Below are 14,773 nucleotides of genomic sequence, written 5' to 3'. Positions count from 1 at the left end.
ATAATACTCTCTTTAGCAACTTTGTTGCGAGAGTATAAAAACGCGAGAACTTTGTTGCCTAATCATGCTCATATAAGGAATTATTTATTAAATACACCAATTTTCACATCAATTAATTTTTCATATTTTGATTTCTCRAAGCAATTAAGCATGGACATTTGTTTTCAAACTTTTGGGGGAAACACCTTCTGTGCCAACTTCCCATCTTTCCAATTCTTTGAAGCCAAACCAWACATATAAATGGGCCATCAAAACATTCGAGGTATATAACCCAAACTTAATGAGGTAGTCACCGCTGGGCATGGGTAAAATCAAATTATTATGTGACGGCCTGAAACGTTCGATGATGAATTCTCCCTGCAACGAGAAGAGCAACTAGAAACTTAAAAACACATGATGAGAACCCTTCAAATACCACCTCATACGGACACGAGTGATTCACATTCGTATACTTCTCGATCAATTTGAAGAGTATGTCTAAGTACACAGCATTTTTACGATTACGCAGAAATTCGCAGACATCAAAGGTGCGATTGATGAAAAATGGCTGGTAGGTATTGTACTTACGCAGAAGTTCGATGTGCACCTTTATAGATGAAAAATGTAATCAATGTTCATTTGAAGAAAATAAATTGATCATATACATTGCAATTGTACACAGTTTTTAGAATTTGAAAGCGAACGCTGGCCTCAACAACATCGCGTTTAACTGCTTTCAAGCGACAAACCTTCTCGCGCAAGTACGCCTTATTCAAGTCCCTGCACTCCATTTTSGACATTTTGAAAAAAGCTCCATGCTACAACAAAAGAAAGTGTATGAGTATATAACTGTGAAATTATTAACTTAAGCTAGATGAAACACAATACTGGGTCACGAAAATTATGCCTGAAGAACGGGATTCTACTTATTGAGTTTGATGTTTACGTACATAAATATATTTACATTTTTCTCAAGAAACCCATGCAATATTAAAATCCAAAAAAATATCCGGTTAACGTTAATCATGATTTCGGTGCTTGATTGGGGAGGTTTGACTGAATGAACTCAAAGTTAGGAAAGCGAAATTTTCAACATGTAAATCTCAGCTCAATTTACAATATTAACTATCATGGTACACAACAACACATATTCAGAATTACAAATATAAGTTAGTTAATGCATTTTTAATGGATTTAAGCTTGTACCCTTGTTTTTATAGTAATTTTAATCAAATTAACTCTAATCGAAGTCTATTTGGAAATAGAGCTAGTTCACTGCTAATAAGCTTGTGAAAAATCTATTTTTATCAACAAAAGTTCGGTAATTAAATAACCATTAGTTAAACTGCATTCGATCGACTTGAGCTAAAAAAAAGTAATATATAACAGTACCGGAAAAATTGGAGAATTGGAAAAATTCTCGCATAAAAGAGAAACGGTTCATTGACACTCATGTGTAGTACTTCCCTGTCAATTTATACAAGATCCTGAGGGCCCATTCCCATACAACTTTCCTCTCTCCGCGTGACAATTCACACTGAAACATTGAACCGCTGAAAAGTAAGGTTATGTCACAATGAACGCTTTGCTTTCAGTCTCTTTCTCTAATAAAAATTGCAACTTTATCACACATACAGTTGAATAATGTTATCATGACAAAGCAACGGATAATCCTCAGCTTACAAGACTTGAATGAGCTGTGGAACTGCTGTAGTAGCAGACAGTCGAGACAATAAATCAGCATCTTTAATTCGGTGTTGAAATTATTTGAGCGAGTGTGCATTGAATGCATACATGCATGTGTATTTTACACCTGACCACTGTCCGGTGCTGACGCTGTGGAATGCCTTAAKGCATGCATGATTTACTTATTCGACTTTGCGCTCACTATTCTGTTTATGCGCTTTTATGTGCGCGTTTTTGACCCGCATATATGTTGTGATGATTATAATAGCTTTTGACAAGTCCAACCATTTTAAGTTTGTCACGAAGTTTGTAATATCCAGACGGAAACGCTTTACTTATAATTGATCCAGCTGGCAGCCAGCTTCCCGCCAGCTCACCTTATGACTTCACGGCGTGAAAGTCACCTAACCACTGGCCACGCACCAAGCSTGCTTTTCKTTTATAGAGCCAGCTAATAGCCAGCTTGCCGCAAGATTACATTATGACTGTTAAATCACATCACACTACGGCGGGAAAGTCACCGAAGCACTGGCCAGACACGCTGCCTGCTTTTCTTTTATAGAGCCAGTGAACAGGCAGCTTCCCGCGAGATTACATTATGATTGTTATATCACATCACATCACGGCGGGAAAGTCACCGAAGCACTGGCCAGACACGCTGTCTGCAGTCACAACAACAAGAAAAGATATTTTCACGAAATTAATATCATTTGAGGTTTTTATGCGTTAAGAAATAAACCTGTGAAGGGTGTTATAGCTTCGGTGCAGATCAGGCTTACTTTTATCTTGTTTTCTGGCGTGGTGGGCTTGCACTTCCGATAATACACATTTAACCACTGGAAGTTAACTTTTCAATGGGCGTAGGCAGTTAGAAGATTTATGAAGCGATGGAGGTAAGCGTTTTAGTAGCGTTAAAGTTGATGAAAGTTGTTTAATTTACGGGAAAAAAATTAGTTAAATTTAGCATTGTGACCCTCAAAATCAATTCCGTGGGTAGTGATTATATTAAGAATAGATTTAATAGCTACAGCGCTGTTAACAGTAATGTTAGCTTATGGGAGTGTTTATTTTGGACAGTCATTAAGACAAAATTATGGTTGTTTTCAAAATATCAAAATTTACTAGTGAGTACAAAAAATATTAAGAATTCCATATATTCTATTGGGTAGTCGAGAAAGTCTTTTCGTATTTCTAATCAAACTTCAACTTATTTATATATTAGCAACAAACGCGTTAATTTTTTGCGCCTTATTTAAATTGAAGCGAATGTGGTTGTCAACACCAACGAAAACGTATAAAAAGCGCAAAACTAAATGCGCAAAAAATAGTAAAAAATACTAGCCGCTCGCTTATGCAAATGCGCACATAAAAAATTATAAATATTGATATTAGCGAATGGCAATATTCCAAAGTCATTGAATAGTTTCGCGCTGAAAATGGTGTATGCCACACCAAAAGTGACCCAACCAGCCGACTCGTCAGACCGCATGTACGAACGAGGCGAGCTTTGAGAAATGACAAGTCGCGTCGTGGGATGATGTAACAGATTTGGAATGCTTTTTTTTGTTCTTGTAGACAGTGAGCCAGTGAGCTGGACAGGTGCGCAGCTGAAAAAACGCGCAGGCGTTGCAATAAATTAAGCAAATTAAAAGTGCGGCATTTGCAAAAYTGTTATTTCTGCTAGCAAAATTGARGTTTTGTTGCGCGTACTTGTGGCCATAAAAATTTGATTGCTAAAAGTTCTTGGCAAAGAATTTAAATGAAACTGCTGCGTTTTGTGTTCTTTGAAAAAATGCCAGGAATATTTCACATTGCGATTTCCTATTGTCTTAATTTCAACTAAGCGCTGTTAAATAGAAGCCTCGAATGTTTTGAATGTGTGTCTTAAATCGAGCTTCAAACAAGCCGAACTACTTTGATTAAAGTCCACAAGTGTGAAGCTGTCAAGGCTTAAGTAAAATTCACGAAAAGCTATGCAAGCGACTTGATTGTATGACAACAAAAAAAAAAATTACAAAAAAAAAAGATTACAAATGTGTAAATGGCACAACAACAGCGACAATGCGTCAATGTCGCTTTGGTCAACTGTGGTCAACTGTCAAAGGCATGCGGTCAAGCGGCAAGCGCAGTCGCAGCCGCACAAACACAAAAAACTGGTTGGATTTGGGCGCGCGAGCGATTATGCGCCGGCGCTTTATGCTTGAGGTAGGCAAAGCGCTAAGGTCTTTAATAGATACAACGCTCATGTTTGTAAGCGTTTAAAATTTACAAGAAACTTTGTAACAAAAATACATATAATATTGACAGTTATTTAAGCGCGTCATTTATCATTAATTGAATTAAGAATTGGGCAACTGCTGCAAGCATAGTTTCTACTCAGTAATAATTACTGTAATCGCATTGGCATGTCATTATTAAGCAAGAAATTACAAAAAAGTTTCAAATTGCTCAACCAAGTTTAAGGAACGTAAGTTTCCYCCAATCAATTAGTTGCGCGCAATCAATTAACCACTCGAAGGTTCTGCAAAAAGTTTGTGGAAGTGGGAACGTAATTCTTTGTTCATTTTTCTTTTTCAATGCAAAAGTAAATGACCGCCAGTCTTACAGTAGAACCAGGCTATGGACGCATGGCARCRTGAWTWGTGGCTTACAACTTTTTTCTTTGTAAATTATTTTCTTTTGCGTGAAAAGTCATTAATCTAATGRGAATTAATAACCAAGTAGAGATCGCTAAGCGAAAAAAACTCATGTGAGAAAAAATGCTAATACGAGGGTTGACTTTTATATTTCGGGATTAGAGAAAAAAAGTTTTTGGGTAGTCGAAAAATTATTTTCGTATTTCTAATCAAACTTCAACTGATTTTTTTTTTGTTATAATGGGCTTTAATTAAGCAAATATGTACTATTTTGGTCAACCACTTTTCGCCATTTTTTCGCTAGAGACATTATGCCATCAGTGTAAAACTTTTCTGGTTTCTCGGGAAAMACTGCAACAAGTAATTTTCACAGGCTGCTTTTGAAGCCAACTTCACTCCATTAAGGGAGTTCAGCATTGACCMAATGTCAGTCTGATGGTGCAAGGTCAGAGCTATATGGTGGRTGCATCAAAACTGCTCAGCCCAGCTCTAACAGCTTTTGCCGKGTCATCAAAGATGTGTGTGGTCTAGCGTTGTCCTGATGGAAGACGATGCCCATTCTGTTTATCAGTTCTGGCCTTTGTTTCGATTGCTTGCTTCAATCTCATCAGTTGTTGACAGTAAAATGTAGAATCAACCGTTCGACCAGCCAAGAGCAGCTCATAGTGGATCCCGTGAAACACTCATCATAAACTTTCGATGCGTCAATTCTTGCTTTGCGACAATTTGTTGAGCTTCATCACACTTGGACCATTCTTTTCGTTTTTTGTTACCMTTTGCGTATTTCTTCATTATTWTCACTAATTTTCGAACAGCTGTAACATTTCTTTCGATAGAAAATGCTCAGCAGTTAAAACCAGTTTTTGGCTGCGACGAATTTTTTAAGTCACTGTATACAACACAAATAGCACACGTATGTCAAAACGTTCTTAGTATGAGTACCATAAGAAATGTCAAACTTTACAATAAAGTTGGAAATCACCAGATTGCAACACTATCATTGCCAAAGCCCGAAATATAAAAGGCAACCTATGTAGTGTTAGTCCATTARGAGTTTAGTTGCTCGGAATATTATTACTGCCAGTTTCTATAAAAAGATTTCTCAAATGCATTGAAAGATGATTAAAATCGTAAAAAATCGGCAACAATTTCAGCGCTAATAAACCAGAAGATTGCTGAGAAAGAACACATATTGATGTACGAGCTAACAAATACAATTAAGCGATCAAAAAAAGTTTGACAAATGTGCGGAAATCGGAAATTTTATTGTTTTTTGCAATGGTTTTTCGACAAAGCTTAGCTCATTTTTGTTTTTGGCCAAGCATCGGCACAAATATTTGAACTTTTGGGCCTTACCTATTTGGAATTCGGCAAAATTCATTTGTTYGTATGCACTGAAGCTTAGCTTGGCTACAATTGGCACTATGTAACGTAATTGCAATTCAAAGCATAGCTATTTGGTTTTGCGTACGTGTCTAAAATGTTTAGCATTTGAATGAGTTTCGCATATTAAYATTATGAAGTGAGTGCGCATGCGCYCAGGCTGGGTTTTACAAAGCAAGCGTTTACATAGACACAAGTTAACGTATGTATGTAGTACATGAAATAAMATATTATTGAAATTAAGGTTGTAAAAATATTGCATGCTATACTTCTAAAACCGATCGCTTTTTTGGTTTCTTTATGGTAATAGAGCTTTGAAGACCATGTGATGGTAGAGAAAAAAATGCTGACTTTTGTGCTATCATTGGTCATTGAACGCCAATTCACCTGGAGCACTTCATTTACAACTCAAAACGAAATGTTGCGCAGCTCGTCTTTKCACTGCTCTATTGTCAGTTCTGTCGAACAAGAAGCGTCCATTAAATAAACATTAGACATTTCACTTAAGAACTCATCGCCATGGCTATGCTAATTTATGCAGTTTGCTGTTTCCTTTACTTTATTTTCGGTAAAATGCAAGTAATGGTCATTACCAYGCCACTAAGTGCTCATTAAAAAATCTCTCATCTCATATTTACTGTTAGCACATCACGCGATTTAAGATCCCTCGACGATCAGCCGTTGCCACAATTGAATGCGTAGTGCGTTGCTTGCCGTGTGAAATACTCGTATGTATGTACATACCTATGTACGTGGTGCGTCATGTACCGTTTTGTGGGCAAGCGAACACCAAAAGACGTTTAAATTCACGCAATTGTGCTTTAGCGTAATCGTATTGCGTCTACGAGCGTAGCGCAGCACAGAGAGATCGCATGCGAGTCACTGCCGTGGAAATGCTATAACCAATGTCATTAAGTGAAATATAGTTATAGTGGAAGAAACTTAATAAGTCACGGCAGCTGCTCAAGCCGTTGGCAATAAAAAGTGTGTTGGAGCAGTAAAATCGGGGATGTCCTACAATTTGCGTGATGGAAAAGATCGTTAACCAGTGTCTAGTTAATGGCATGGCAATCAGCAAATTGCATTAGACCAACATGCAGGGTTGCCCTCGCTGTCAGCGTGTTTTATTGCATGGCATTGAAAAGCGGTAAATCTGGAAATTGAGCTGAAGCACAATTAAAAGTATGTTAATGGAAATATTATCTAAAAAGATCTGTCTACAAAGTGCCATTCTTRTTTTGCTGAATAAAAATGTATGCAATTGTAGTTTTGCTGAATAAGAATGTATGCAATTGTAATTTTGCTGAATTGAAAATTTGAAAGAAAATTATTGCAATGTTTAATCGTTTTTTATCGTAAATCGAATAACGCTATTTTTAGCGAGATTTCTTCTTTTTAAATTGAGCCAGTCGTCTTGGCTACTATAAGCCACTTTATATGTTAAGCTCAGCTGCTGAATTGTTGCTTGCTGCTCGCTTGCAAACTATGTATGCTTTATTCGACTTATCGCACCATCAGCAATTGTCTAACTACATAGCTATGCCGTCTATCAACTCTGTAAAATGCCAGCAGTAACCCATTAATGGATGCATTTGAATCGATAGCTTTTTACGCGTATTCAATGCTGATTTTTACAATCAACTGATTTCTTAATTCGTATGCAAATGTGTTGTAATTATGTTTGATATGAGGCGTTGGGTATAAATTTACATATTTGGTGTTAAATTTCAGCTTTCTTGGCAACATTTTATATCAATAGAACATTGTTGCCCTATCTTTAATATCAGCAACAAGCTTATAATTTAATTTGCTTTTTAAGCTAATTCAGCGCAAAAAAGGTGTAAGCTCGTTTCATGAAAAGTTAAGGTAAAACCAAATATAATAGCGCTTACAAAATTAAAAATTCATTTAAAACAGTTAGAAATATATTACAAATATGTGTATAGTGAATTTAATATCGCTTACAATTTATTTCACTTTTTAAGCTAATTCAGCGCAAGAWATATTGCAGCTATTTGTATTAGATGTTATGATAAAATCAAATATAAATGTGTTTACAAAAATCGAATTAATTAAATATACAAATATAATTGCGCTTACAAAATTATTATTCATTTATTTTAAAATATATTATTTACGCGCATATAGCGAATTTAGCAGCGCTTACATTTTATTTCACTTTCTAAGCTAATTCAGCGCTAGTAACGTGTAAGCTAGTCTTGTCAAATATTAAAGTAAAGCCAACTATAATTGCGCTTACAAAATTCTTGTTAGTTTAATAGTTTGAACTATATATATTTATACTCATATAGTAATTAATGCGCCTATAGTGAATTTAACATCGCTTACAATATTTTTCACCTTTTTATTTAATTCCGCGCAATAAATGTGTTAGCTAATGTTGTTAAATGCTCAAAAAAAATATTATTGCGCTTACAAAATTATTAAGTAAATAAAGTTAGAAGTATATTATTTTTCACATATAGTGAATTCAGCAATGCTTTTTTCAAATAAGCAGTTTAACCAAGTATACAAATGTCAATGCATACATGCGCTTATATTTTTTTTTATATACATTTACTTAAAGAATGGACCTAAAATGTTATTTGTAGTCACAAATCGATGTTTGAAGTCACTATAACATTTTCCGATGCAATTCAGCGGCTATTCAGCACTTTTGTAAATCTGCGTCGAACGCTTACAAATCGGCTAATTTGCACCAGTAATTCGTCAAATAACTCAAGTTKTCAGCTAAACACGTTTTTGCGGTGAACTTYTWTCAAAGCATTGAGTACTGATGACGCCACTTCGGTTGCTGAATACACTCATAAAACAATAAGAAACAATTTAATAACAATGCGGCGGAAATTGCGCATGCGCCCCGCATTTGTAGCACGATTAACACAGCAACCGTGTAGCGCCGCAAGGAATAAATGGGCATCACTTGTATATACCATACATACATACAAATATGGGTAATTGCACCAATAGTGTGAACGGCAGATCGGTGAAGGCAAACAATAGCCAGCGCTAAGATGAATTGCTTTGAATATCATGCCAATTCATGCAATTTACGAACGATTGCGAAGAGCGTTTGGTACAGTAGTTACTCGTATAACGATCCACGATCGCATTGTTGTAACGAGAAAAGGAAAATCAATTGCTCGCGATCCCACTGTTCAGCGCYTTGTTCGCCATATTTTTCACACCAATTACTCGTTTTGGCATTTCATTATTTTTGCACTTTAACGTCGTCAGCACTATCGACATGCCACTCCGTTGGCTTCGCGTTTGCAGGCATCAAATATCCCGCTGTGTGTGCCACATAAATTCCTTAAGCCAATTGGACAATAAATTTCGAATAATTTACAACAATTTGGCAGCGAAGAAAAAAAAGAACAGAAAATTCAAATATATCAAACATTAAAAAATGCCAGTAATGCCTTAGYCTTGATCGAATGTGTACTCCCGAACATTAGCATAGCTGCGTTTTTACTGTTTTTCGCCACAGMGAGCGGCATGCAACAMCACATCGTATTACTTTGCCGGTGTGACAGCCAGCGGCAGCATTTGCCACATTTGTCTTATGAGCAATTTGTAGACGTTGTTTTATGCGAAATGTGCGGCAATCATGTTTAGCCATTTAAGCGCAAAATGTTGCAAAGTTCTCTCGCATGCAATAATATGTATTCGCATGCGATATTATGAATTCGCATGATATATTTTTTTGGCTTAGGTAGATTTTAGTGGCTGGCGAAAATTTGACATTATKTATGTGGCGCAAGCAGTTATGTGGCATGAGTTGACATTAGYGTTGGCGTTGATCTATGGGCGAAAGTATGCAAAGGTGCAGAAGATGCGTTGTTGGTGTTAATGTGTGTGCATTTATCGCTGCGATTTGCTGAAGGCCTGGTGTAAAAAATGTTTAAAGCGGAAAATACCGACATTTTAATAGTCAAGGACATTAATTTCAGAGTTAGGAAAAAGTAAAAATAATCTAAAGGTGGTTATAGYACGAATAATGAAAGGCTGAATAGTAATAACAGCCATATAGTTAATAGTGCAGCATTACATTTTTGTTTAACTAAGAACTGCTGTTTACTGCAAAATATGTGACCTGAATTCAGCTGAATAAATGTGTGGCTGAATAGTGTTGAATTATATTTGTGTTTTATGAAGAACAGCTGTTTGCTGTAAAAGATGTGAGCTAAGTTTAGCCGATTTTATTTTATAGTACGAATAATGAATGGCTAAATGGTGGCGAATTATACTTTTATTTTACTAAGAATAGCGTCTGCTGTAAAATATATAAGCTGAATTCAGCTGAATAAATGCTGAATGGCTGAATAGTGTTAAATTATATTTTTATTTAATGAAGAATAGCTAGCTGAATTTAGCTGAATACGGTTTTTTAACATATTTTGAAAAGTCCACTATATTCCGTTAGGGAAAAGGTTGTAAATGTTGATTATAAGCTCTGAATACAGATTTCGAATAAAAATTATCACAATGCCAATTTTTATGGTTTTAAAAACAAAACATAAACTTTCAATAGATAAATTTACTTTTTATATTTATTGTGCTTTTAAATAAATTCTTCAACAAGTTGGCGCCAGCCAGCGAGTAATCGTTTATGAAACATAGCTACAATTTATTAGTTTACATGCATTTCTACTTAACAAAACCCACAGCGCAACAACAAATATGCGACTTTCTGTGTACTGTAGTGTGTTGTAATTGGTTTTGTTTTTGTAGCCCTTGCGCGCATGCTAATTAATAAAATAACACGTAAGCGTACAGTTACAACAACAATTCTATTGACTTATGAACTTAGTATGCTGAGTGCGTGTGCTGGATGTACTCACGGTGATTGCTAACAAATTGGGAATAGAGAAGCAAAGAATAAGTGCTGAGAAAACTCGAAAATTATAAACAATTACAGACTGGCTGACTTCGAAAGTGGCAAAATACACTGCGAGAAGCAGTCGCAACACAATTGAGATGGAAGCTAATAGATCAAATATATTTAGAACAAGAGCAGAAACCCTGAACTTTCTTCAATTCATATCTACAGCGTTAGCTCAAGTGWGGAAGATTTACTTCGGCTTAATCAGCTGTTTTCGCGCAGTGTACTTATTGCAATTGTTTGCTGTAACCGCAAAGCATGACAGAGACGATTTCGTCACTCACTTCATTTACTTTCGAAGTGTTTTGCGGTGCGGCGCGCAGAGGGCGGGGCAGTTGTTCGATTCGATTATGAAGCATTTGAAAACTGTTACAAACCCGACAGCTGCCGCTAAACAGTCAAAATGAAAAACGTACACAATAATCACAATAATGGGTAAGCAAAGGGTTAAATAAGTGTTGCAAGGCGCTTTATAATAAATTGTCAACAGCGTGAGTGTATGGCATACTAATGTAGGCCTTGATTAGATCGGCTAATTGCCTTGGCGCATGGTTATCTTCGTTTTGAATTATTATTTTTTCGAAGTGTTGCTTATTTCCACATGTTTTCATAGCGTCTGCTTAAGTTCTAAAAATAACACATTACTTWGCTTTGTTTTGTTTTCGTAAGTATTAACTTCGGCTCTTGTAGTTTTTGCTCAGAACTTGACTTTTTGAAACCGCAAGACTCACACTCAAGCGCAATAAATTAACGTTTTAAACAAATTAAGCGAAAATATTTTGCATGTATTATTTTTAAGCCTCATTGCTTTAGTTAATACTTCTATACGCTGAGCCCAAAACTCGTTTCTTTCAGGGTATTTTTAGTTGTTTTACTGCTCTGTTATAAAATAGTTATTAAATACTAACAAAAACTGGTTTTGACGAACTTCAAACGAATTGTCTGTAATTTAAACGAATTTTTCAAATCTTTACAGGTTTTTTGTGCAGAAATCTAAATTACAATCTATTTTATATAACACTGAGTGGATATCGAAAGATATTTTTTATTATATTGAGGAAAAGACGTTTCAAAAAACCTAATTTTTGGTATCGAGAAGCCGTTCTTTATATTGGGATTATATTACCTTAAGTTTTATTGGCCGTCTATCACGCCWTACATAGACCTACTGGTCCTTATTGATGCCAGATTGATGTTCAGTTTAGTTTGAGGTGAAGTGCCGTCTTGTCTTTAACGTTTTTTGCGAACTTGAAGAGCGACTTGATATCCACGTTTGATATTTTGTCCAGTCTTTCGAACCACGCAGCTCTTAGATACTTCACACGAGTTCTAGATAGTGTTWAACAAAGTCRTAGGAAGTGTTCCAGCGTCTCTCTCWTGTCAAATTTCTTTCTGCATCTAACGTTATCACTTATGCTCATTCGGTTTGCATRTRATGCCKGARGCCAACAGGCGTRCGGCAGTCCTTTTGAYACCGTGTGAGTAASAAGCAAGCGAGTTTCCCWAAGGAGCTCTTTTACATGATCTTAGCGATCCTGCATCCAGGAGGATATAGCTACGAGGATTTTCGCCGACCTTACTAAAATTTCATGAATCTATATATTCAACAAAGCTCAATAACAATAAGCGATTTGATCAGTTGTTCGTAATAATGTTTCAACAAAGCTTAAAATACCGCATTTATTAAAAAGAACATAACTGCTGGTAATCTAGACAAATCAATAGAGTTGATATTCAGGGCTTCAGTAAATATTTCCAAAAATTTCATGCCTAATGCCAGATTACTTGTACTATAAATACCGTAAAATCATCGAAGATTGTGTTTGACCTCAGACATTTGCCCGCATTTTTAACTCCATGCTGATAGTGCTTGGTTTACAGCTTATCTCTGAAGTATATAGCGACCTTTGTATGCCACATTATTACAAGCAATGACAAATGACTATACTCTCCTTGCAAACGGTTCTAGTAGAACTAAATCGAAAACATATTTCAATTAAATTTTAATTTTTCCAATACAACGCTGATATGACGCAAGAGGCAAACAGAAGATTTGACGAACTCGAGGTGTTATAGATAAACTTTAACATCAGTGTATTAATTATCAGGTGTGAAAAAGTTGAAAAAATTAAAAAAAAAGTGTGAATATGTTGAAATGAAGCCTTTCCTCAATAGTTTCCGTTCAAAAAAGTCTCTGAAAACCGCTGACAATTGTCAAATTGTCAACCTGTCAAGTGAGAACTGTCAATACGCGTGGCGGCGCGCTGATTGACAACGCTGACAATTTCGTTGTAAATGTGAGCACTTCTTCACTTCACACCATGCTGCGCTCATTTATATTATTTTGTCTCATTTTTTATTTATTTTTTCTCGCGTTGCAAATGAGTTGTGAGCTTCGTGTGCTGCTATCTTATCGCTTTGACACATATTTCCTTCTGCCACACTCAACAAGCATATTTATTTCCGTTTAATTTTTTGTGGCATTTTTAATGAGCTGACACCACTGTGCGTGCACAGCTTCAAACGTGCACCGATTTAAGTGTGACGTGYCGTGTTTGCTTGTGTGACAGCACAGCGGGTGGAGGGAATTACAAATGTATTTGATATGTATTTATAGACACTTGAGTTTATGCGCTGCTATTATTATTATTGTTTTTGTTTTGGTGGTTTAACAAGCACTGAATGAAATCAAAATTATTCTCGGAGGTGTTGTCAAATTCCTTTCGTGCGCTACACACTCTGTTTGTTGTTGTATGTTTGTATTGCCTCATCTTGATTTTTGTTTTTTTTTTTGTTTTTGTTTTCGATGATGTTTCTCAAATTGTTGACATAAAAGACAATAAATGTGAGTGTCTGTTTGGGGTTAGAAGTTGACGCTGATGATGACGACATGCTTGATAATAGTATACGAAATTGTTGCTGATTTCTGAGTTAAAAAGTTTTGTATTGGATTTTTCAAAATGAGTTGCGCGACTCAACAATTTAAAGTTAGAGGAAAGGTGTTTGAGGTGCTTTATAGCTTTGACATGAATTTACATGGACCTATATGTGTTTCTATATATTTACCTATGTAGGTCTTTCATAAAATGATTCATTAAATGGGTCTGTGATTGAGCTTTATCTTCGTTGCAAGAAGAAGTTGAGATTTTAATCAAGAAAATAATATCTTCGGGAGAAATCTATAAAATGCTTAGAGAAGCAGGTCTCCAAATTTCTTGTTATTCAACATTCACTCGATTTAGTCTCTATGCCACACCGGAATGATGGGTTCACTCGTAACCGTCATATCTTTAAATCAGCTGACGAHATGCATTATAGAGTACATACTGCAATTTCCGTATAACCTTCTGGTTTTGATAAATTTGACATTTGAAAAACATTATATCGTCACCTAAAATCCAAAACAACGCATCATAAAAAAGAAAAAAAATCGTTATTAGATGTAATAACCAATATATAACCATTTTATAACGAAAACTCTATTATTTTCAAAAGCGCGTACCAACATATYGGATAGTAAGTTTTGAATAGCTGTAACTTTTTTCCAATTTCACCGAATTTTTTGGTTAAATGAAGCTTAAATCTCACCTTTTTAACACTACATGGTGTGACACAATGTGATTGGTAACACTGGAGATATACGACTGCATCGACACCTTTGGACAAAATTCGAAAAAAAAAATACGAAAATACTTTTTCGACTACCCAATATTATACCTTGCCTGCTGTAGGTATGCATTATAGAGTATATACTGGAATTTGCGTATAACCTTATAATTCTGACACATTTGACTTTTGAAAAAAATAATTGTAATTTTCAAGCTTACAGTTAGGAGACCTACAATCCAACCCAAGTCAAAAGTTTGAAAATCAGCAATAAAACGCGAGCTTGTCAAAGTAATTGCCGCTGCTACAGTAACAACTAAAACGACAGCGAGCAAAGAGCGGAGTGTAAATAGTATAAAAATTATTTACAAAAAACAGCGAGGTGCTTGTAGTTACATAGGCACATAGGCGCTTACAAGACCACTCATGTGTTTGTGTGTATGGTTCTTGTTGACTTTAAGCGCAAGCTTATCGGTTAACTGTCGAGTTGAAATGTATAACAATCCTGCAACTAAACTAACAACAAATACGCGCAACAGCAATAAATACTCAGCACTTTGAACGTTTTATAAACACA

At 35.7% G+C, this 14,773-nt stretch overlaps 1 protein-coding gene across 2 annotated transcripts; it reads right to left on the bottom strand.

The window, feature by feature from the left end:
* Positions 1-124: 124 nt before the first annotated feature.
* Positions 125-14,490, bottom strand: LOC108970807. 2 transcript variants are annotated; one of them, XM_018936435.1, is made up of 4 exons: positions 14,418-14,490; positions 645-797; positions 419-586; positions 125-357 (listed from the first exon to the last, which is right to left on the bottom strand). In XM_018936435.1, the coding sequence occupies exons 2-4, from the start codon at positions 777-779 to the stop codon at positions 145-147; spliced, it is 516 nt and encodes a 171-aa protein (XP_018791980.1). In that variant the 5' UTR covers positions 780-797; positions 14,418-14,490; the 3' UTR covers positions 125-144. The 2 variants fall into 2 exon arrangements, with proteins under 2 accessions (XP_018791980.1, XP_018791981.1); XM_018936436.1 differs by having other exon boundaries at positions 729-797.
* Between the last annotated feature and the right edge of the window lie 283 nt (positions 14,491-14,773).

The sequence above is a fragment of the Bactrocera latifrons genome, unplaced genomic scaffold, assembly GCF_001853355.1.
Source record: "Bactrocera latifrons isolate USDA-ARS-PBARC rearing strain unplaced genomic scaffold, ASM185335v1 scaffold_31, whole genome shotgun sequence".
Taxonomy (NCBI): Eukaryota; Metazoa; Arthropoda; class Insecta; order Diptera; family Tephritidae; genus Bactrocera; species Bactrocera latifrons.
This window is presented reverse-complemented; position numbering and strand designations above follow the sequence as displayed.